The sequence below is a fragment of the Rattus norvegicus genome, chromosome 1 (genome assembly GCF_036323735.1).
Source record: "Rattus norvegicus strain BN/NHsdMcwi chromosome 1, GRCr8, whole genome shotgun sequence".
Taxonomy (NCBI): Eukaryota; Metazoa; Chordata; class Mammalia; order Rodentia; family Muridae; genus Rattus; species Rattus norvegicus.
In genome coordinates, this window is record NC_086019.1 from 252,946,535 (window position 1) to 252,970,754 (window position 24,220).

A 24,220-nucleotide genomic window follows, 5' to 3' on the forward strand; every position below is an offset into this window, starting at 1 on the left:
TTAATCTACCACTTTTTTTTTTCTTTTTTTCCGGAGCTGGGGACCGAACCCAGGGCCTTGCGCTTGCTAGGCAAGTGCTCTACCACTGAGCTAAATCCCCAACCCCTACCACTTCCTTTTGAAATTAGACTCTAGACTCTAACAATGGGCAGCACACTAGGGCACTCACTAGCTATATTCTTGGAACTTATGTCCTAGCATACCAGAGTTAAATATCCAAAAGACAGAATGGACTCTCTTATGTGAATAAGAAAACAGAAGCAAAGGCCAGGCTTGGTTCCCTTCCCCAGACCCATTTGCTTGTGTTACTCTGGGATAAGTGCTGGGGATTAAACTTTGGTCTCATATACACATACTTTCATTTCAGAGGCCATAAGCAACATAAGACATTTGTCAACCTTAGTAAAGTGTTCCCTTTTTATTACAAGATTTGAGGGACATTATTTTTACATTTTGGGGAGGTGAAGGTGAGGATGGGGAGGCGAGATGGGTCTCACACCATAGACCAGACTGTCCTGAAACTCACGGTGTAGTCCAGACTAGCCTTGAATTCACAGCAATCCTCCTGCCATAACTCCTCAATTTCTGAGATTAGAAGCAGGAGCTACCATACCCAATGTGAAAGGTTTAAAAGTTTGTGAGGATGTGGAGAAACAGAGCTGTCTTAGAAATATGTAGCAGATGTTCTTTTAACATATTGAATCTCAAAATGACTTCTTTTAAAAAGGTCAGAGGCGGGGCTGGGGATTTAGCTCAGTGGTAGAGCGCTTACCTAGGAAGCGCAAGGCCCTGGGTTCGGTCCCCAGCTCCAAAAAAAAGAACCAAAAAAAAAAAAAAAAAAAAAAAAAAAAAAAGGTCAGAGGCCTCCTACTGCAGGCGGGTCCATGGGAATATACTGAAAAAGAGGAAGGGGGCAGCCCCTACGAGAGACTGTAGTTTCACTTTCAGAACAGGCTGGAACAATCTTCTGTGCCATCAGTGTGACCTGTGCTGTGCCCTTCCCTTTGGCTAGTCATCCAGAGTGAAGTCAAAGGGTTCAAAGTCTTTCCTGAAGCGGCGAGCCAGGGCCTCCTCCTCATCCTTACTGGTTTGACACTGCCTCCAGTCAGCCTTCTCAGGAATGTTGAGAATAGCTTCACTGGCCAGCACCTCCCTGCAGAGTACAAAGAAGAGAAAATGGGAGTAGTGATGAAAGCCACCTTCTAGTGTCATCTAAAGAGTATGAAGATTGCTTACAGCTCCCACTGGTCTCCTACCCTGACAACATCTCTGCCATATTAAGTGTCCTTTCCGACTCCATTTATTTCTCCTTTCCTGGAACAATGTGGAACCACAATATTAATACTTAAGGAATGAACACCATGTACAAACGTCTGAAAAATCAGAGATCCAGTCCATGCTCTGGTACTTCATGTCTCTGCCTTAAACTATAGTTTTCACATGCCAAGTAGACCGAGTTTGCTGAGGGCATGGTTTAGAGTCACATGTTATGCCCATCCTCACTTAAAGCTCTTCTACCTGTCCTCCTAGCCCCTCGTTTGTGAGTACACAAGAAAGTTCAATGTGAAGACAACAACTTATATAGACACATACACAAGCAGCTTCTAAGCTCTACCAATATACACTTTTCCTTGAACTTACTTTAATATGTTAGAAACAATTCTATTTGGCTCATTTCAGCTTTAAAGGTACAAGAAATAGAAAAGGCAGAAATGAATCACAGTGGTCTAAGGTCAAAGGACCTAAACTCAGACTTTGGTTTGCCTGGCAAACCATGAGCATTGTTTCTTCATATGTAAAATGAAGATAAAGCCGTCTTCTCTATTAAGTATAGAATGTGTCAATTATACATTTGTATTCTGAAATTTTTCAGTGTTGAAACATAAACAATGACCATGATCACAAGAAGATGTGGACCGTACATGGCTGTGTCCATTGCCTATGTCCCCACTGCGTATCTGCATGTGTTCCTAAGGAAAGACTAAGAACGATAAGAACAGGAGTGGGTACTTGTTCTCATGTATCATTTATTTGGATTTGTTCGATTATCCAGTGGGGCAGTCTCTCGGAGGCTTTCCAGATTAGTCTAGGATTGGCTGAAGGCTCATTCAAAGCCCAGTATAAACCACTGGGAGTGGTCAGAGAAGAGCTGCAAATCAGAGATCAGCACACATACTCTGTTCCCTCCACAGGGCTTTCAGAATGATGCAGAATAACAGGGTTAAAGACCTCCATCTTGGTGTTCACTACACTAAGGTTTGAACCTGTGACTGTGACCATGGCCATGCTACTTAACTCACCTTAAGATACAGTATACAGGGGAGTAGCCACTGGCCAGGTGTGACTATTTAAATTTAAGCTCACTTCCATTTTCTCTTTTTCATTCTATGTATTTATTTGTACGTGGGTTCACGCATGCCATAGCACCTGTGGTCAGAGAACTCACGGTTGGGCCTACCATGTAGGTCCCAAGGATCAAACTACGTCACAGGTGTGGCAGCAAGCTGTCTCATCTCACTGCCCCTCAGTCTCATTTTCAAGTATCCAACAGCACGTGTAACGTGTGCTTCTTGGATCAGTGCAGCTTTACAGTGCACTTTCATGTCTGTATGGAGTTCTGCTGGGATCACGGGATACCCACAACACAACCGGAAGGCAGAATGAACAATGCCTGGAAAGCTCGTGCCAGTGTGTGAGCCGGCACAAATGCAATGGCCCTGCTTTGTTCCACCAGGAGCGCCCTCATGGTGTCTTCCCCTCTGCAGTCTCTCCCTTACTTACTCTCAGCCTTTCATGGAGCCTTGCAATTGGTAGAAAGAGCCCTTCCTTCCTACTCCAAGTTTCTAAAGTATACTGTTCCTTAAGATTTGTTCATGGTACTTCCAGTTCTGCAGCCCAAGGCTATAGCAGTGATCTGCTCTAAGACTTAAAACTTCCTAGGGCTGGACCCTTCCCTGGTTGGTTTTCACTGACTGTCCATGAAGCCTGTCACCATGTTTATAACAGGTCAAATGAAATACACTAAATAGAGTGAAGACATACAAACCTCCCAAATTGCAATGGAAAATTCTTTTTAATTCTGTGGAAAAGCTTTTCTCCTGTGTCAAGTTCAACATAAAAATACGCTGCTCCTGGCTGTGCAATCTGAAGTAAACAGAAATGTGTAAGGACAAATAAATTTAAAAACAGTGTGACACACTATAGGAACCAGCGTTTAAAATGCCAATCTATTCCCATGGTACCCATCCTTCTAAGTTCCCATCACAGGAAGTGTCTAATTTTTTAAATTCATATGTGTTTGTATATGTGTACCTGTTCCCATGCGTGGGGTTACATATACAGGTGTGTCCACATGCCTGTGGAGGCCAGAGGATGATGCTGGGTGACTTTTTCAGTTCTTACCACCTCAGTCTTTGAAGCCGGCAAGCCTGTCGCTTTTCAATTTAGGGCCAAGAAGCTCTTGTCTCTCCCCCCTCAGCACGTGGACCACAGGCACATGTCCCAGCTCATGACATTTACACGGCTGCTGGAGATCACACTCAAGTCCTTGAAGCCATCTTCCCAGCTCCCAGAAAAGTCTAATTCCTTACTTTTCCTAGCAAGGCACTGAGACTTTGCTATGATGACGTCTTCCCCTCTAGTCTTATCAATATCTTGTATTTCTAGTACCAAATGGCCCATTACTTAGTACCTCTGCTTCAACATGTCAAAAACTCAGATCTTAACTCCTCCCTAGATGTCACCACCCCTTACTGATTTACCTGCTTTATGTCTGAATGTTCTGGAATTTCCAACAGCTCTATCTGTTGCTCCTGTGCCTGGGTAATGAAGGCGTCTTTAATGTCATCTGTAACACAGCAGCTGAGGGGCACAGGAATGACCTGGGTTGGTGTGGGAGGAATAGAAAAAAAAAACTCTTTGTATTGGTTCCAAAGAAGTTGAGTCTTTAAAGCCCTAGGGAAGTAGCAAACCCATCACTGGGGTGGAGAAACACCCCTCAGCATAGATTTTCCTCAGGCCAAACAGCCTCCATTGGATTGGCTGTAGGACTTAAACTTATGAGAGCTGTCACATATGGGAGCCAGTCTGTTATTAGGAAACACTCAAGAAAGACTTTGTCTCTAAGCCTTTGCCAGCTCCTACATAATGTATGTGGCAGAGTCAGGCCCATTTGAACACTTAACAAATGCACCAGGAAGACACTACCACCAAAGAGACAAATCACTCAACTTCCAAAGTACTAGCCCCATGCTAGCTGGAAACTATTCCCTACCTCTACGCCTTCATTCCTGCTGGGCTTCCACATGAACTAGCCACATCTTACCCAGCAATTTCATGTACTCACCTTCCTTGGAACCTTTCCTAACGATCCGCTCTGTCTACACAGGGCACACACCATCTTGCTGTTCAGTTACCTCCAGCATGAACTTCTCTGGGATTATCAGCAGATATGCCCAGCCCTCTAAATGACCACCATTCAAATATTATCATGAAAACAATATCAAGTGCTCTAAGTATTAAAATTAAATACTGAGGTCATCATTATTTAAATTTATCAATATCAAGGTCCCGACAGTGATTTCCAAGTTCCTGGGCAGAAAACACATACCTGAAGCTGGAGGTGATGGCTCTTATAGTTTCTTTCAAATAGAACACAACGCTTCCCTCGACTCTTAAAGAAGCGTTTCAGAGTATCCTTATATTTCTCTACCTCTTCCACCACCTCTGCCGAAAGCTCCACAACCGACTGGTAGTGTCCAATGGGCAGGATGAGGACATGGTCATCAGATAAGCCTCCTTTGGCCAGGGCAAGGTAGCACTGAAGAAGAATCACAGAAGCAAGACAGCAAGCCTATATGTATGACTGTCCACTCACAGAGAAAAACCTATACACACACAGTGAGCCTGAGCTACAGTAAGAAATGCTCAAGATGCTGCCCGCTTCCAGCCAGAACAGGATGACAGGCTCTTGCTATGTTGTACTGGGCAGCCTCAAATTCAATCCTCTTGGCTCAGCATCCAAGCTCTGGGACTATAGCCCTGGACCAATACACCCAATCCAAGATAGTCTTTTGTTTATTTGCTTTGTTGTTGTTTTTGTTTGCTTTTTTTTTTTTTTTTTTTTTTGAGGTAGGGTTTCTCTGTGTAACAACCCTGACTGTCCTAGAACTCATGTTATAGATCAGGCTGGCCTTAAACTCACAAGAGATCCACCTGTCTCTGCCTCCTGAGAGCTGGGATTAAAGACATGACCCACCATGCCTGACTCAAGATATTCTTTTTTTAAAAATTATTATATATAAGTACATTGAAGCTATCTTCAGACACACCAGAAATGGGCATCAGATCCCATTACAGATGGTTGTGAGCCACCATGTGGTTGCTGGGATTTGAACTCAGGAGCTCTGAAAGAGCAGTCAATACTCCAGCCATCACTCCAGCCCCCAAGATACTCTTAATAGAAATTATATTTTAAAAGATTTGATTTTAAAGGTTAGAACAGGAGCTGGAGAGATGGCTCAGTGGCTAAAAGCTGTTCTTCCAAAGGACCCAGATTCAACTCCTACCATCCCCATGGTAGCTCATAACCATCTACAATGCCAGTTTCAGGGAATCCAATGCCCTATCTGGTCTCTGCAGGCACATGGTACACCAACATACCCATATACTTAATACATACATACATACATACATACATACATACATACATACATGATTTTAAGGTCTAGATAGCATTTTAAAGTATCTTCTAAAGAATGGGGATCAGTTTTAACAAATTTCCATGAAAATAACAAATGAACTCAGGGCATACAAGAAGGGCTTTGGTTTTAAATGCTAGAGTTCAAAAAGACTATTTGGGGTATCCCAGGATCTAAACTTTAAAGCAATTTTCAGTTACTATCACTTTCCCTTTGACCATAAAAACAATAATATTTCTTATTTCAAATGACTCCTTCCTTCCTCCCCCAGAATATCCAACCCCACTCCTCTCTCCCTAATACACTTCTGGGCTCACAAAAAAGGCTAAGGTGCCATGATCAGCACGAGTCTTTCCACAGCTGTAAGGTGCTAACTAAATTCTATAGTCAAAGGAAGGAAGTCTACAACCCAATAGGATGAACCTCAGATAAAAAGCCAGAGCACTCTGTTCCAATAATGACTCTCAGTCTTTAATAACAACACACATTTAAGCATGCGCACAAAATAAATCAAGAAACAAACCAACCAACCTGCACATCAGGTGAGGAGGCTGCCCTTCCCCAGCACTCAGCAGGTAGAAGAGGACAGTCTGGCCTCAGCCCTGTCAAGACCAGCAACAGTAAAAGAGAAACGAAACCATCCAGACAGGTGGTACTGCTCTAACAGTCATGATGTGAAAAGAAGGTTTGAGTGAGCAGGCAAAGGGCCAAGGAATATCAATACAGGGAAGTACATAGGGACTTAAAAACAAACTGTACTTTTAGTGTGGTGGTCCCAAAGCTAAGGCTGAATAAGAAAGTCCAGAGGCTCCTCCCTGATCTACTGACAGAGAACTAAACACATGCACAGCTGGTTTCCCAAGAGATTTCAGTTCACTAAAACCTCAAGGAGCAGGACATGGTGACACACACTTATAGTTCTACCCACTCTGGAGGCTAAAACGGGAATCTCAAATTTAAGACCAGCCTAGGAACAGAGGAAGAGCCTTACCACCAATAACCAAACAACATCCTCCCCAAATCCTCAGAGGAATTGAAAGTTTTTATTCATAGCCATTTGTTGCATTTGTTTAAAAAGGTTACTCTAGAACCCTTTATTTTCTAGCCTTTGTCACAGGCTACTGCCAAAGATGTCAGCTTTATACTGATGTGTGTTCTTTAGCTATTTAACGGCTAGACCAAGTGGCTGTGCACACCTCTAATGTACATCAGTTGTCACACACTATTTCCCACTTTCCCAGTGCTCTGCTCTTTCAAGCTCTTCTGACCTGTTTTATACTTGGGTGGTCTCTAACCATGTAAACGGATAAAGGGCCTAAATGAATGTTCCCCGTGGGGAACATGGACGTGCAATCCTTGCTCGGGGCTCAGGGGACTCCCCTTACCACACCGTTAGCACACTTTATGTACCTTCCTAAGGAAGAAAAGCACAGCAGCTCAGAGACAGCCCCGAGGAAAATGTAATACAAGAAAAGCAAGAGGAATGACCAGGAAGACTGCGAGCCCTTGCTGGGACTCAGAAGCCCAGAGAAAGCTCAGCGCAGTGCAGATTTGACTCTCAGGCAAGCACCAGTCTAGGATAAACTGTTCGAGGCCCTCTACTTTGCGGTTAGGAACTTGGTCAAAAGCGTTCCTAAAGACACCTTTTGCTGGCTTCAGATACAAAGGAACAGTTTCCTTCATTTCCCAGGCCCATTTCCTGGGGAATAAGCTGTGGGAAGCAAAGAAAGAACATTTTACCCCAAGACCTAGAGGCCAAGCCATCCGCTCCAACCCCTCCTCCTCCCCCACGGGCCCTGGAACCTTGTATGCTTCCCTAAGAAAAGGCAGCTCGAACCTGCCTCCCTGAAGGCTGTGTAAGGGAGAAGATTGGCAAAAGGTTAATCCAGTGAGGGGAGCCCAAAGCTGATCTAAAAAGAGCACACCCACAAAAGTCAAGGCCTGTCAAGCTTGCTGTCAGAGCTCATCCACGACCTTACAAGCCAACTGTGTGGCACAGGCCTTGACTCCAGAACACCTCCCTGGACAGGATGCCAATAGTTAAGATGAAAAACAGAAATAGGTAAGTTTAGGCCTCTTCAGTTGGAAAGGAAGTGAAAATCAAAGTGAGACTCCAGTTGGTCTACAGGAGCTCACAAAAAAGGAACTCTCAGATTGTTAAGATGAAGAGGAAAAGTCACCTTTAGAAACCAAAATTGAAAGATATCAATGAAAACCAGATGAACACCATCTGTCTGCAGAAGTGTTACACAGTAAGCTGGCTTTGAGAACATCCAGTTTAGACTTAACTCTGGTGACTACTTCACTGTAAGTAAAAGACTTATCTTTACAAAGCCTGAACTGCGAGCTCTGAGAAAAAGTATAAACCCAATGACTTCCCTGAGACACACGGTGTTTTCCACCTGAAAGGATGTCAGATTCATTTGAAGTGGAAGGATCTACTTCTACTCCGAACTGGGGAAAACCGGCCTGTAATCTGTGCAGTGCCATCTGCTGAAAGCCTATATAAAAGCAGGAAGAAAGAAGCTGATGCTCTCTGTCTGTTTGCGTCCACATTGATAACAAGTCTATTCCTTCACTAGCATTAAAGTTTACTTCTTTGGGGTTCACTGATATACTGCAGACCAGCTAAGCTATCCAGCCTCATGGACTGTACAATGACTGGATTCTTTGACCTGCCATAGGTAGACAATTATTGTTGGACTGACCACAGCTAGTAGTAATTCTAATAAATCTCCATGCTATATGTAGAGAGATTTATTCTATAATGCTACTCCAGAAAACCCTCACTGTACAATCATTGACTGGAAAACTGACTATCACTTTAATCTTTCTAATGCTTAATGAACGTCAGTTCCTAGTAGTAGTTTTGTTTTGTTTTTGTTTGTTCTCAAAGAAAAAGCCTCACTTTGAAGCCCAGCATAGCCATAGCCTAGAATTCTTGAGGCAGTCCAAACTGACCTTGAATTTGTGATAATCCTCCTGCCTCAGTTTCCTGAGTGCCGTGATTACAGGCATAAGACCATGCTAACAATATCGACATTTTAGATCTAGTATGTGTATATAAATGACACATGACCCCCTTCTGTTTTCACTATTTTTTTTTTTTTTTGGTTCTTTTTTTCAGAGCTGGGGACGTTTTCACTATTTAAAATAGGGAAAATCAAGGAATATTTAAAACAGTGAGAAATTAAAAAATGAACTCAAAATTTCAAGAAACATAGATGAATCTAAGACATATACAGAAGATTTATCCTGTGGAGGGAGACAGAGAAGGAGAGTGCTTATGAAAATGACTCCATAAAACTATAATGCCTACAGTCTGAAAGGCAGGCAAAGGGCTATGGATGGATCTCAATGGCAGTGCTCTTGCCCATCATGCATAAGACCCTGACTTCAGCCCCCAACACTACCAAGAAGGGAGGAAAAGACGTTAAGCAATATTGACATGAATATGGAAAGGTCAAATTCTCATAGTGTTGCTGTTAGGAGCATAAAATAATGCAGTGATTCTGGAAATCGGTTTGACAATTTCTTAAAAAGTTAAAAGAGCTGGAGAGAGAGCTTAGTAGTCAAGAGCACACGCTACTCTTGCCGAGGACCTGAGTTCAGTTTCCAGCACCCATGTCAGGTGGCTCACAACTTTCTATAGCTCCAGCCCCAGGGATCCTGAATCCTCAGGCTCAGGCACTCACATGCACATACAGCAACACACACACACACACACACACACACACACACACACACACACACACACGAGATTAAAAACAAAATTCTTTTCTTTGTTAAGTTTAAATACAAATTTGCAAATTATTGAGACATTCTACTTCTTAGTATCTATCCAAAAGAAATGAAAATAAATGAGTTTGTTTCACAAATATATGTAAATATTATTATTATATGCAAACACCAGAAACATTATTCCTGAGAACTATAAAATGATATTAAATCAACTGCCTAGTGATTTAGAAAGCGGTAAGTGAATAGATAAATAATATGCCTGTATAACACTAATTGGCAGTAAAACATTTATACATGAATTATAATATGTATAAAACTTAAAAACATGACTCTAGTCAAAGCAGACACACACACACACACACACACACAATGCATTACATGATTTCAGTTAAATGTCTAAAACCTCATAAACCTAAAAAGATAAAAAGTATGCAATTGGTAGCCAAGGCTGAGAGTTGATACTGAAATTAATATAAATGTGTTTAAGAAATTTTGTTGGACTGATGGAAATGCTCTAAAGTTCTACTTTATAATTTCTTTTTGAAACAAGGGTCTCTGTGTGTGGTGCTAGCTGTCCTAGAAGTTTCTGTGTAGACAGACTTGCCTTGGCCTCCAGAGATCACCTACCTCTGCCTGAGGACTGGGGTTAGACGTGCAACAGCACACCCAGCATGGGAACCTCTATTATGTGATGTTGCATAATGCAATAAACTTACTAAGTATCAATGAACTACAAATTCAAAATGTGAAAATTGTCTGGGAGTGTTGGTTCAACCATTAATCCCAGCATTTGGCAGAGACAGGAGAATCTCTGAGAGCTGGAGGCCAGCTTAGTCTAGTGAGTTCCAGGGTAGCCAGGGCTACGTAGAAAGACCCTGACTCACAAAGAAAGGAAGAGTGGGTGGGGTAAATTTGATGCACAGATCATATACTATGTAAAATTAGTAAAACCAAGTAACAGGCATTTCCTTCTCTGCCTCCCACCTATGGAAGTAACTCACATGTGTGCCAATGTTGACCACCAGATGCTTTTCCACTTCAGGGCTGGCAAGGCAAAACCAACACGGTCCTGGAGGCTGAGCTGCATAGGAAAGATAGGGAAGCATTAAGATCCAATCACCACAGATATAATCACCTGCACAAGCTTCCTCGTGGCCAAAGGGATGGTTTAGCAGGTCAAACGCCTGCCACAAAGACCTGACAACTTGAGTTCCATACCCACTCCAGAAAGCTGTCCTCTCACTTCCACAACACAGCACACATGCATGCACGCGCATGCGCGCGCGCGCGCGCACACACACACACACACACACACACACACACACACACACACCCCAACAATACTAACACTTTCAACAGAGAATTCATTGTTATTCACTGCTGTCTTGTCTGCCATACAGCAAAGACCACAAAGACTTCCACAATGAGCAGGACCTGTGGTTCTCACTATGGCTGCCAATGCCTGGCACCACTGTCAATGAAACTAAACCTCCCTTTGAAGCCCTCTGAATTGATAATTGATCCACAGGTGGTGGTCCACAAATAGATCATCCAGTGACGAAAGCAGCATACAAACTGGCAATAGGCTGCAATGAGAGAACACTGACCTGGATGGGGGGGTCACTTAAGCACCCCCAATTCTAGTCCTAGCTCTGACAACAGCTAGCCACATAACTGTGGGTCTACCTACCTTCCTAAGTTCAGATTCTCCTCTTTAAAACAACAGGGTGAAGAAAGAGGATCTCACTGAAGCAGCCTAAAGTCCTCCTCCTCAGCTTTGGTCTGCTATTACTGCATGAACCCACATCAGTTTTATACTCGCCACATTTTACACAGACAGACAGAGCTTTTCCCTTGTCCCTACAGGAAGAGTCTCAGGCCATCTTTACATGATTCTGTTTTGCTCCTGATGGCTCTATGAAAATTTTCTTTGCCAGAAGATGTTCTTAGCAATGCAACTTTCCAAACAATCCCCCAAAGTCAATGCTCTCAATGGAGACCAAGGTACTTACGAGGCTTGCGAGGGTGCTTAGCATGAGGGGGCTTGTTATCCCTGCCTGTGGATGACCGTTTCCTTCCCTGCTTCTCATTCAAATCGAAGAAGAATTGACAGGCTGACTCTTCCTGCAAGGGTCAATGAGAAGGATGTCACTCAGCCAGCCTGCAGACACGTAACCAAGCAGAAAACAAAAGGGAGCTGCCTTGTCTCTCACAGATTTCCTCAGCCCCTCCTTGCCTATTCTAGGAAAGACAAGTACATCCCAACCCTGATGCCCATGGGACTCTCAGTATCACATCTCAGCATCCAAAACCATTACCAAATCTATCTCTTCTGAAAAGTAAGCTAAACGCAAGATGTACAGCAACTTTTCTCTAGGCCAGAGCAGAATGAACCTAACTCCATTTATCTCCTTTCTCTCCCAACAATGACATGAGCAGCCCTGAAATTTCAGAACGAAGCAAGTCTGATCCAACTTCAACTGAAGGGGAGAAAGGATGAGCCACTTGGGGCAAAGGAGAGGCAGGAAAAGGTTTTGGAATGAACAGAAAGGAAATTTGACCGACCGGCCTTGCTTCAATGGAGAGACAACCTCTTCAAAGAAAATTTCTCTACTGAAATTATCATAAAATCATAAATCTGCCACCAACAGATCCTTGCCTCAAAAACTGAGAATAATCATCTCAGACAAGGAAAAACAATAAGTCACCTCAGACAAAGACTCAGCATAGAACTGTTAACCCCAAACACAATTTAAAAACAAGCTTCATTTTTCTTCCTTCTCCTCCCTCCTCATTTTTAAGATGATGTCTTTCTGTATAGCCATGGATGGGCTGGCCTGATTTTTCAAACAGTTTCTCTGTATATCCCTGGCTGCTCTAGAACTCACTCTGTAGACCAGGCTAGCTGAGAAGTCAGAGATCTGCCTGCCTCTGCGTCTGCCTCTACGTCTGCCTCTGCCTCTGCTGTGACTAAAAGTGTGCACACCTGCCACCTGGCAGGACCTTCTAAATATTATCATGATTTGCCAGGAGGAAAAACATTAAGAGTTAAAAACTGAAGTTGTTTGATGTATGAAACTATAAGCAGGAAAGGCCCACAGAGAGCAGCCGGCCTGAATGCCAGTTCACAACTGGAACCTACCTGAGGGGCAGGGATTTGTTTCCCTGCAGCGGCTTGCTTCCCAGATTCTCGGTAAGGGTTCTCAGTGACATCCGGAGGCTGCTTTACCAGCTCGGCTACAGCCATCAGCTTCATAGGAACAATACTGAAGGCATAAAGATACTCCAGGAAAAAAAGAGTAACGTTAGGAAAAAGGCTTGTGTCTCTCTGTGACCAACCAGGTTATGATGACAATTTCACTGAAAGTCTCTGACATTGAGAAAATTACAAGCCCATTGTGGTGCTATAGTAGTGTAGTCAATGTCCAACCGGTGGCCTCTGAAGTGGCTAAGGAGGGCTCACAAAGTAATGAGTAAGAGAGCAAAGCTCCAGCCCTTAAACAGGCTAAGCTCCTCACTTGGAGACCGGTACAGTGACAACCTTTAAGGTTCAAGGGGACTTGCTCTTTAAGCCTTGAAGAAAAACTTTTTGTTTATGTGACCTTTGTTAATAGAACCACGGAACTCCAATGCCATCTTCTTAATGAATATTCCAACTGGAAAAGGCAAAGTCTCCCCTCTCTGACACAATTCTCCCATATTCTGCTACCTTTCCTTAGGGACTAGCAGCAAACAAGAAAACAATTCATATATATTTTATAAATCTTGGGCTAATGGCATAAGATAAAAAACTTAAGGCATGGGGTTGGGGATTAAGCTCAGTGGTAGAGTGCTTGCCTAGCGAGCACAAGGCCCTGGGTTCGGTCCCCAGCTCCGAAAAAAAAAAGAAAAAAAACCAAAAAACAAAAAAACTTAAGGCATAAATACATGTTTTACCTCAACAAAATAATGGAAATGAAATTTGAAGTTGTAAGGATAGATTAACTTCTGTTTAATTGAGTGGGGGGAGGATCAATAAACTCGGTCAGAGTGTAGAAAAGGGGAAAAGAAAAACATTCACTGCTGAGAAGGTCATAGATTGGAATAAAGATTTGAGCTGGATGTGCTTGTCCAGTCCACACTGTGCCTATGTGTCTCTGAGACTGAGTAAGAGACTGAAATCATACAGCTCTGCTCACCAGGGAAGTTCAGCTTAAAACATCAGTCTAGCTTTGCTAAGAATGGGCTTCAAAGCTTAAAAAAGAGAAAAGGGGCAGGAGTTAGCTTATCTCATGAACGCTGTCTCTGGTGTGCTGTAGAGGACAGTCAGCTACAGAGGAAGATCACAGCCTATGCCCTCCTTTCACTACTTATTCTGGTATTAGCTGTCTCACTCAACCGTCCAACTTTTAGCATTAGCAAAGCATTCCCAGGGAAGTAAAAAATACAATCTCTTTTTCTGGTCTGTCTTTCATCATCTGCACTATTTTCTAGATTCCAGGTATAACTACTAATTCAAAAAGCCAAGGAAGTACTAGTATATATATATACATATGTATACATGCATACATGTTTTGCTTTGGTTGTTGTTGGCTGGCCTGGAATTCACTCCTGCTGGGATTAAAGGTGTGTATCACTGTGCCTAGCTTGAAGAATGTTCACAACAGGATTTTATTGTTTCAGGTAAATGAAGCTGCTAGAAGGAGGCATGCCTATCATCTGAGGGCAGACTCACGTGTAGCAACAGAGGCAAGCACATGGATGTGGAAGGAAGGAAGGAAGGAAGGAAGGAAGGAAGGAAGGAAGGAAGAAAGGAAGGAAGAAAGGAAGGCAGGCCGGCCATTCCCACTGAATATCTCAGGGACACACCTTTTTCTAAGCCTCCTACAAGCCACTCAAGGAAATTTAACCTTTACAAGGAGTCCCTGAAGCTGTGACTCAGGGACCACAGAGGACTTAAGGAGGCCAGAAGCTCTGAAGGCCGAGTAACCAACCAAGCACTCCAATCTTTACCTTCTTCTTTTCTGGATTCCCAACATTCGCCAGGGCTATGAAGCGAGTGGCATGCTGCGCACTTTCTTGTAGAACGACATGGTTTCTGAAAGGCACGACAACTGACCTCATCACTACAAATCAACAGCTCCCATTTTTGCCTTAATTCCTGCCCTTCCAGTGCCACCTGCCCCTGCCCCCCCCTTTCCTGTTAATGGGAGAGTTGGTGCTGAGGGATGGAAAGAGGACCTGTAAATGCTGCTGGTGGGGTGGGAAGCTGAGCAGCAGCTCACGCCTAAGTCAGAGCCGCCACCTGACCTGGCACCACTAGGCTTACACGCAAACCCCTTCATGGGAACAGTGGAACCACCTAGCTACCCAGCTCATGAGTGGGTTTTTAAATGGTGCACATACACAATGGGATTTCCAACATTAAAACAAAAACACATTTATTTGCAGGAAAATGGACTGAGCTAGAAATCATTATATAAAGAGAAACAAACTACTCAGACAGACAAACACTACACATTTTCTCTAAAATCTAGATTTAAAAGTGTGTGTGTGCGCGCGCGCAGGTGTGTGTTTATGTGAAATCAGAAAATGAGAGGAAGGACTCTTAACTGTGGTTAGGGTTAGGGTTAGGGTGGGACTGAGACAGGGTCGTGGACCACCATTTTACTCTGGATTTGCAACTGTGAAGTAGATAAGAGTCCACAGGCTCATTAGAAGAACAAGCCTTGAATTCACCACAGGTCATATGACCTTCGAAGCTACCCAGCATTCCAGTGCTTATGGATCCCTAATCTCTTATGTAAAAGACATGAAAACAATGAGACTACAAAAGTATGTTCTAAGTTGAGCAGATATGCATCAAACACTAATATGCAGTATACTTTGATTTTTACAGATGTTGACTTGTCCTGGATGCACGGTAGAACCGTTCTGTTAGCTTCTCTAGCTTTAAAAGTGCTCTGCACTTATCAACACGGGTAACTAAGGGAAGACAAGTGTGAGCAAAGGCAACTCTTAAGGTGCTGGAGGGTGAGCATCAGTACAAATTCTTGGTGGGCAGAGAGAAACACAACGTCTCAGCTTTAGCCCAGGCTGGCTCTGAACTCACTGAAATCCTCCTACTTCAACCTCCAAGTGTAAGGGATTACAGGCAAGACACACCACACCCAGTTCAATGTAAGTTCCTGATTCTCAAACTGAAATTCTAAATTCCAAAGTGACTGTGCCGACAGCTGAGTATTCAAGACTAAATAAAGAACACACACTGATTTGACCTGATGAAGGCAGGACCTCACAGGTGCAGTAGCACATGCCTTCATCCCAGCACTCAGAGGCAGAGGCAGATGGATCTCTGTGAGTTCAAGGATAGCCTGGTCTACAAAGTCAGTTCTGAAATAAGCAGGGCTACATAGAGAGGTCCGGTCTCAAAAAAGAAGCAAACAAAACCCGAAAAACCTATTACTAGGACGTAATACTCTTTAAGGATCACCCAGCATTCTAATAGAAAACCCTAAATTTTTACAGAGTCTTACAGTCTAGCTCCTTTATGTAGTCAGGAAACTTATGAGTACAGCACTTGAATGGGAGATGTCCTCCAGAGGTCATGTGGTTTTTGAACACTTGGTCTCCAGTTGGTGGTACTATTTGGGGAGGTTTCTGGCACTCCCTGGGATGTGGAGCCTAGTTGGAGGAAATATGTCACTGGGGATGGGCTCCTTACAGTCTTGGCCCAATTCCTGAGCACAAATAAACTATAAACAGCCAGGTTCCTATTCCTGCTGCTACCCTCTGGTACCCCACCAGAATGGGTTCTCCTGAACTTAATAAACTAAAACAAACCCTGTCTTCCATAGGTTGACATTTTACCACAGCAACAAAAATGAAACTAACACAGTGCCTTAGGACTCGACGAAACCAAGACACACGGCTAAATGGGAACAGAGTTTACAGAGACCACCCATAAGATGTTACTCACCGGTATGGAAGTCTCTCATAATACGACTTTTCCAACGCGGCAAAATGATACCTCGGTTTCAAGCTTACGGCAAGGCTAGAGATCAAAGCAGAGCCACACTGTTTGGTATCTACTTCTCCCTAGTAAATGGGAACTTGGTTAGCCACACAGACTCAGGAATTATAAAGAAATGTAAAGAAACAAGAAAACGTTTTGAAATATCTTTCAAATTTATACACAGATGCATATTTGCAGTGAACTGCATACCCTAGGGCAATCAAACATTTTAAAACATTGGAATATTAAAATTACAGAATGGCACAATCGTTGGAAACCAGAGGGAACAAGCCACGGCAATTCCTCCACAGTAACCTCTACAACAAACATTAAGACTCCTTTTGAGAAAAGGTCTCTCCCTACAGCCTTTAAACTACATCTGCATAACACAATTCACAGTGCACATGTGTATCTGACAGAGTAAGTCATGGTCGAGAAGTAAGTAAACACTAGCACCCAGAGTGACCAGGGCCCACAGACGTTCAAGGCTCTCATTACCGAACAAGCTGTTCTTCTGTTCAGTCAAGGAAATGGCACAGCCACTCCTATGTTAAAGAGCTTATGGGGGCTTTAACCCAGCACTCGGGAGGCCAAGGCCAAGGCAGGGAGATCAGCCTGGTCTATATGGCTAGTTCCAGGACAGCCAGGGCTACAGAGACCCTGTCTCAAACAAAACAAAACAAAACAAAACAAAACAAACAGAAGCTTCAAGTAAAATGTCTTGTCACGGTAGATTTGTTCACAGGATACTCCTAGCTTTTGTCTTATGCTTGCCTTCTTCTAGCTTTTGCTAAAGAAATCTGATTGACCGTGAACTTGGTTGTAGTATCACAAAGATAGCTAGGTATATTGTTTTCTTCCCCATAAAAATCTTATATGGTTGTTTACTGGCTAATTTTGTGTCAACTTGACAAAAGCTGAAGTTATCACAGAGAAAGGAGCCTCAGTTGAGGAAATGCCTCCATGAGACCCAGCTGTAAGGCATTTTCTCAATTAGTCATTAAGGGGGGTAAGACCAAGCTCGTTGTGGGTGGTGCCGTCCCTGGGCTGGTAATCTTCGGTTCTAAAGAAAGCAAGCTGAGCAAACAAGGGGAAGCAAGCCAGTAAGTAACACCTCTCCATGGCCTCTGCATCAGCTCCTGCTTCCTGCCCTGCTTGAGTTCCAGTCCTGACTTCCTTTGGTGATGAACAGCAATGTGGAGGTGTAAGCTGAATAAACCCTTTCCTCCCCAACTTGCTTCTTGGTCATGGTGTTTGTGCAGGAATAGAAACCCTGACTAAGACATTTCCAAACTTTGACCAAAGTCTCCACTCCTACTGCCTTGTGCTGACTCTTGCTCTCCCAAAATGAGGGACTTCCTTTCTAGAAATGGAGGGACCACAGGTTGGTGGGGAAACTAGGCTCTCTTCTGCTCAACACTCTCCCTGATGACACTGGCTGGCATCTTGATGACTTTTACAGTCACACTCAGTGCTGATCCACACATAGGATGCTCTGGGACATCATTGAAGTTGGGATCTAGTTGTGAGTTCATTCCCAAATTCCCTCCACTGAGGCTCAGCTGCTGCTTTCTACCCTTACACAACCATCCCGAGGCCTTCTTAGGCCATGTCTAGCCATGTCACAGTTTACCAGTAACTGCCCCTTCACAGGACTATTTATAATACAGGGTGGCTTCCAAGGCATCCCAGATTAGTGTCCCCAACAGAAATTCAGTCTCAGCACCTTGTTCCCATCTATTAATATTCACACTACTAGACTCAATCTCACAATGACCCAATTCTGAAATCTATATTAGATAGCCAAACCCAATATTCTGGAATAGAAGAGGAAAATAAATGCAACTGGAGGGATGCCAATAGCTGTAACTCTTTCCACTGGGAATTAATAAACTTGCAAAATATATAAAGAAGGCTAAGGGAGGATACTTGTAAGAGAACATAATTTCAGGAACCATTTGCTTATAATTAAGATTCTGCAATCTTATGTGCAAATTATATGTTTATGAGATCAACTATTTTTGTCGGTAGATGTAGCTTATATAGAATCTTGAAACTTTTTCACAAAATGTTTCTGTAAAAGGCACTAAGAATTAACATATTCAAAATACAGAGAAAAACCCTTAAGAACCCAACTTAAGCCAGTGTAATTCACTTTAAAAATTGCAACTGAACAAGCACTACTCACAGAGGAATTCCCAAAGCTCCCCACATACTTGGGCCACGGGGACGTGAGTAAGATATCAACACCCTTAAACTGGGGTGCAGAACACAGCATCGTTCTCAGGGAAGACACATCTTTGGGACTAAAACTGTAAGCTGGGACTGGTTCATCTAAGGACTCTGTCCCACTGAGGTATACAATCTGCAGCCCGGAGCTTCCAGTGAAGACTCCTTTTCGACCTGGGGTTTAAAGAAAAATGAATGGGTTTTAGTCAGAGCTGCAGGAGAAAATGTGGCACTTCTTTCTTTCCCAGGCCTCCATCCCCTGGCTCTCTGCCTTTCTACTCGCCTGAATGAATGTGACAGCTCCACTCTAAAAAACACTCCTGTTTCCTAAGTTTGAAGAGCTCTTCTGTGTGTGGCGGCTGCTGGTCACTGACTGGAACTGCCAGTGGTCTCTTACCCTGTGCCCAGATTCTATCAATCTGGTGTCTACACCCTAGAGCACCTGACACCTCCCCACCCATGACAGCCTGTCACTACGGTACTGTCACCTCCTGGCTTCCTCTCTCTACCTCAGCTCTCTTCTCAGCTTTATTTTTCATGGTTATGTTACCAACTCCCCAAATTTTAATCTAATCCATCTACTCTAGAAAGAACTATCAGATTATAATCGGCTACAGCGCTTCAGACTATCACAGGTCCAACAAGACCACTGCTGAAAGATGTGACTGAGTGGAATTCACCAAATAAAATGGCTGACAAATACAGGAATGTTCTTAATACAAACTGAAAAAACACACTGAGGATTGTGACAAGTCAGACCCATGTTCAGATTTCAAAATGTCTGTCTCACAAGTGTAGCTAAAAATAAATAAGCAGAGGGCAGAGAGAAGACTCAGGCGTCAAGAGAATTGGCTGCTCCTTCAGAGGGTCTGGGTTCCCAGCACCAACATGGTGGCTCACAGAAGTCTGCAATTCTGGTTCCAGAGATCTCCAAGACTATCAGGCACACATCTGGTGCACATATGTACATATGTGTAGGCAAAGCACCCTTATACAGAAAATAATCATCATTTCTTAAAAGCAGGGATGGTGAGATGGCTCAAGGAAAGGTGCCGGCTTTGCGATCTAGAACCTGGGTTCAGTCTTTAGAACCCACGTAAGGTGAAAGAAGAGAACCAACTAACAACGTTGTCCTCTGACCTCCACTCACACACAAAACAGTAAGCACGGAGACTAGATACAGTTCAGTGGCAGAAGACAAATTTAGCAAATGTGTGAAGCCCTGCGTTTGATCGCCAGTAACATAAATAACAATTAAATTTTAAGTCATATTACAAAAGTTTCCCTCAACATTCTTCCTAAGGGAGTCTCACAGGTGGAAAAAGCTAAAATGGCTTCTATGAGGGCCACAATGTATAGAGAGGCCCAGAGGCAATGACAGACTATGGTGGGTGATGTGTTTCTGTAAAGATAAAGAGCATTTCTAACAAAGGAAATACAGATGCTTCTTAGAGATACAAGACCACCAAGAATGTGAAGGAGCCATTTTAGAAAACACTGAGCTGAATAATGGCCAGTGGACAGCAGACTAAGGCAGACAGTGCTGAGGGAACCACAGAACTTATCAACTGCCTTTGTCCTGAAACTGCAGAAATGCAGAGGGCTATGAGCACCTTTAACCTGGAATCAGTGCCCCAGAGAACATAAAAGAGACAAAAGGAATAAAGAAAAACCAAGGAAAACACTACAGACCTGAGCTGCCAGAGCCTTAGACTGAAACCTGGAATAAAGTAGTTAGAAGCCAAATTATCCAGAAGTCTCCAGCAAAGTCAGTGAAGGATGCAGTTTCTCTCATTCAAATGTAACATACACCTTAAGTTCTGCACATAGTGTGGGCAAGGGATTGGTCACTCTGGTTGGCTGAAAAAGTGGTCCAGGGCTCAGAAACAAAAGAGAATCAAGGGGAATCAGAGAAACAGTGAAGAAGAAATACCACTGTCCAAAGGGCTCTAGACACAGACTATGAGGAAAAATCTTCCTCAAAGGAAAAACAAAACAAAATTTTTATTCTCTCAAGCAGGGATGGCAAAAGAATCTAGTCAAAACTTTTCCTGAGAGATTAATCCCTGAAATTTTTTTTTGTTTTTGTTTTTCTTAAGATTTATTTGTTTTATGTATGTGAGTACACTGTCGCTATCTTCAGACACACCAGAAGAGGGCATCAGATCCCATTACAGATGGCTGTGAGCCACCATGTGGTTGCTGGGAATTGAACTCAGGACCTTTGGAAGAGTAGTCAGTGCTCTTAACTGCTGAGCCATCTCTCCAGCCCCCTGAAAAATTCTTTTTTTTTTACTAAATTCATTACAAAAAAAATTTTTTTAACTTACCCAGATAAGTGATATTTTCAGCCAATTCACAGCCATCAGCATCCTGGAAATAGTTGGCTGTTTCCTGGTTATTGGCACCAAGCACATACGTCTGAATAGGAGCTAATGGGGAAAACAGACATGCCACCAATGGTTACTGGGTCTGCTCTGAAAATTGAGAAACGTTTCCTCATAGGAAAAATAGTCATGGCAAAAGTAAAGAGTCTGTGCATCCCCTCCATAGCCAGCCTAAACACGCTCATCACTAAGGACTCCTAATCCAACCCTACAGTTTGACTACTAAGTGATGTCACCAGACCAAAGAACTGCCATCTTAAATGGTCAATGTATATATAATGAAAAGAAATATAGCCTAAAATAAAAAGCATTTAAGAAGAAAAAAAGAAAAAGACATACTTAGCTATACTTATCAGTTCCTGCCACTCTAAATGAGTATCCTTTCTTTGAACGAAACAGAACAAACTTCGAAATGTGAAAAACACACACACACACACACACACACACACACACACACACACACACACACATATATATATATATATATATATATATATATATATATATATATATATATATATATGCCTTCTTTTTAGCCCAATTCGGAGTTTAGGAGGGACATAACACTCTTAGTTACTTTATCTTAGACAGTCCAACCTTGTAGCCTAAGCTGCCCAGTCACAGATTTCTGTCACTCCCGCCTGAGCCTCTCACGTACTGGCATTGTGAGCATGTGCTAACAATACCAAAGCAGCTATGCTCGCCAATGCGTGAGAGAAATCTTCAGCAAACAATCCCGGAAAATGACCAACAGCAGCTACAGCCCGAGAGTCTGGAAGAAACCGGACATAAATAACCATTTCCATACCTTTCTTGCTGCCAGTCCTATACTCCTCCCAGGCAGCGTCTTGGGTAGAGCCAAAGAAATTTCCTACACACAACAGCAGCTAAAATGAGTTTTTTAAAGATAGATGAGATTAAAACAACAACAAAAAATTAAACATTACATTGTTGTCTGTAATCGCCAGCTAATTACTCTATTTAATAGTCTCAAACCAAGTACTTATTCGTTAATTTAACTGATAATTCTATGAATTATTAAACTTTGATGCACTGTCAATCACTCCAAGTTGAGGGTGGGAGAGTGTGAAGCCTTTCAGAAGGCAAAATTTATGTGATCTCCAGAGGTTCCCAGGTCCTCTCTATCCTCCTTCCTTGGAATACACAGCAGTGTTGAAACAGATGACCCAATGGACAAATTTTTCCCTACCTACAGGACTCTCCTGTGTCCTAGGAACTCATAATGTGGCAACTTACGCAACATTCATTTCCAGTTCTTTCTTTACTAAAGCATTTGCACATCTGTTGTCTGATTTGACCCACAGGGCACACTCATGAAGCAAATTTGGGCTTATCAAACCTAGGTCTCAGAACTGGCTAGCTCTGTTCAGTTTGTTTGTTTTTGGTTCAGTAAGAAAGTAGCACGATTTCAATCCCAAAAGTGTACAGAAGGGAACAGTAGTAAAAGAACTCCCCTCCTCTCATCAAACCACAGCTATTTAGTGTTCATATTAAGGACCAAAAAAGGGAAAGTCAATCATAAAATTAACTAAGACCCAGTACTTTAATGTCTGACTACAGAAGTAAAATGTCAGTAAAAATATCATCTTACATCAAAGTTCCCACTTTTCTTCTGAATTGTCCGAACTCTATTGAATAAAACATCGAACTTTCCTTCAACATCTCCACAAGCCAAGCTGCAAACAAGAGATAAACATTATAGCAAGGCCTAGTAAATCTCTTTCAAGCAGGATCACGTTCCAGAACGAAGATTGGATCACATTAAGGAGCTTTTAAACGTTTTGATGATTTCTCTGGGTTAAATACAGTAATATTTACCTGAGTAAAACCCTCGCTTTCTCAAGAAAGCCTTAATTCCTTCCATTAAGCCAAATATCATTATTATATATCCTCCAGAACCATCAACTTTTTCTCTACATTTTCCGCATTCTTTAACGCTTGTTCCTCCTGTCCAGACTTAGCAGCTACCAAGACAGGAACTCGTTTGTGCAACGTTTTCCACCACGCAGAAACACACTGCCACTGCCTAATAATCTTTCTAAATGAAGTCTTGTCTTCGCTAACCGACCCCGCAACAAAAGTACGCCAGGGTAGGGCAATATTTATTTTGTCTGCCCAAACCCACCAATGCACCCGATGTCTGCAAGTATTTGGCTCATCAATACATGCCACGACGGGAGAAATGAAAGAAAGACGGTGTGTCGCAGGCAGAAGAGGCCTAAGAAATAAGCGGTCCGGCTTGGCAAGTTTTTGGTTCTCCCGAGAGATTCGAAAGACACCTGGGCGAAAATGAATAGAGACAGAACAGGAAGCCTCCACTCGTGCTCCCAGCAGCCCTGCGACCTCCCCTCCGTCTTCCCCTTCCGGTCTGGAGAAAGACCCTCACCCACCCCTCCGCCCGCCTCTCTCCCTTTCTCCTATGTGTCTGAGTCTACCGATGCAAGGTCACTCACAGACGCAGCGGCTTCTGAGTCATTGGTAATGACAACCTGCGGGGAGCCGCCACCAAATGCTAGAAACACAAATGCGCGCTCAAGGTTGGAACGCCGGAGCGCAGAAATATGACGTCACACAGCTCAGCCAATAGGAATTACCTATCTACGGGGCGGTAGAGGGATAAAAATCTCTCCGCGGTTTCACTCTGGAAAGAGATGGAGGAATTAAAAAGAGAGAAAAAAATGTATCTTGTTTTTTTTGCTTTAGAAACATTTGGAGTCAGTGAACTGTGAGCGTGCGTGTTTGTATTAGTGTGTGCGTGTGCGCGCGCGCACATGTTGGAATCAGAAGAGGATGCTGATGGTTTGGATCTAGATTTACAGGAGTTTGTGAGGTCTCTGATTTGGATTCTGGGATCCAAACAATGGATCCCATGACAGCAAGCTCTCTTAAGAGCTGAGTCATCTTTCCAATCCTGGCTGGTGTTTTTGTTTGTTTGGTGTGTGTGTGTGTGTGTGTGTGTGTGTGTGTGTGTGTGTGTGTGTTTACTCATGTGGGCACATGCTTGTGTGAATGCAGGTTCCTGTGGAGGTCAGAGGTTGACATCAGGAGTCTTCTTCCCTTGCTCCCAACCTTATTAGTGAGATAGGGTATCATTTGAACCCAGAGCTCATTGGATTAGAATAGTCTAGAAAGCCATATTGCCCAGACCC

General features: G+C 43.1%; 1 protein-coding gene, 1 long non-coding RNA gene and 1 other non-coding gene across 7 annotated transcripts; 1 reads left to right on the top strand and 2 right to left on the bottom strand.

Moving 5' to 3' along the window:
• Nucleotides 1–399: 399 nt before the first annotated feature.
• Nucleotides 400–23,660, bottom strand: Cwf19l1 (CWF19 like cell cycle control factor 1). 5 transcript variants are annotated; one of them, XM_017589505.3, is made up of 15 exons: nucleotides 23,525–23,608; nucleotides 23,197–23,350; nucleotides 22,663–22,747; nucleotides 21,859–21,937; nucleotides 20,994–21,095; nucleotides 18,623–18,837; nucleotides 16,399–16,517; nucleotides 14,433–14,517; nucleotides 12,583–12,723; nucleotides 11,453–11,564; nucleotides 10,442–10,521; nucleotides 4,610–4,819; nucleotides 3,762–3,881; nucleotides 3,047–3,144; nucleotides 404–1,153 (listed from the first exon to the last, which is right to left on the bottom strand). In XM_017589505.3, exons 6-15 carry the CDS (start codon nucleotides 18,710–18,712, stop codon nucleotides 1,009–1,011), a joined length of 1,200 nt encoding a protein of 399 aa, XP_017444994.1. In that variant the 5' UTR covers nucleotides 18,713–18,837; nucleotides 20,994–21,095; nucleotides 21,859–21,937; nucleotides 22,663–22,747; nucleotides 23,197–23,350; nucleotides 23,525–23,608; the 3' UTR covers nucleotides 404–1,008. The 5 variants fall into 5 exon arrangements, 3 of the variants coding, with proteins under 3 accessions (NP_001102398.1, XP_017444994.1, XP_017444995.1); NM_001108928.1 differs by lacking the exon at nucleotides 23,197–23,350 and having other exon boundaries at nucleotides 400–1,153; nucleotides 23,525–23,634; XM_017589506.3 differs by lacking the exons at nucleotides 23,197–23,350; nucleotides 23,525–23,608 and adding an exon at nucleotides 22,890–23,164.
• Nucleotides 4,071–4,213, bottom strand: Snora12 (small nucleolar RNA, H/ACA box 12). The gene has a single exon (XR_005500207.1). It is a non-coding gene; the product is annotated as a small nucleolar RNA SNORA12 (small nucleolar RNA).
• LOC134484059 (uncharacterized) lies at nucleotides 12,723–17,133 on the top strand. Its single transcript, XR_010061392.1, has 2 exons — nucleotides 12,723–15,776; nucleotides 16,277–17,133. It is a non-coding gene; the product is annotated as an uncharacterized LOC134484059 (long non-coding RNA).
• Nucleotides 23,661–24,220: the final 560 nt, after the last annotated feature.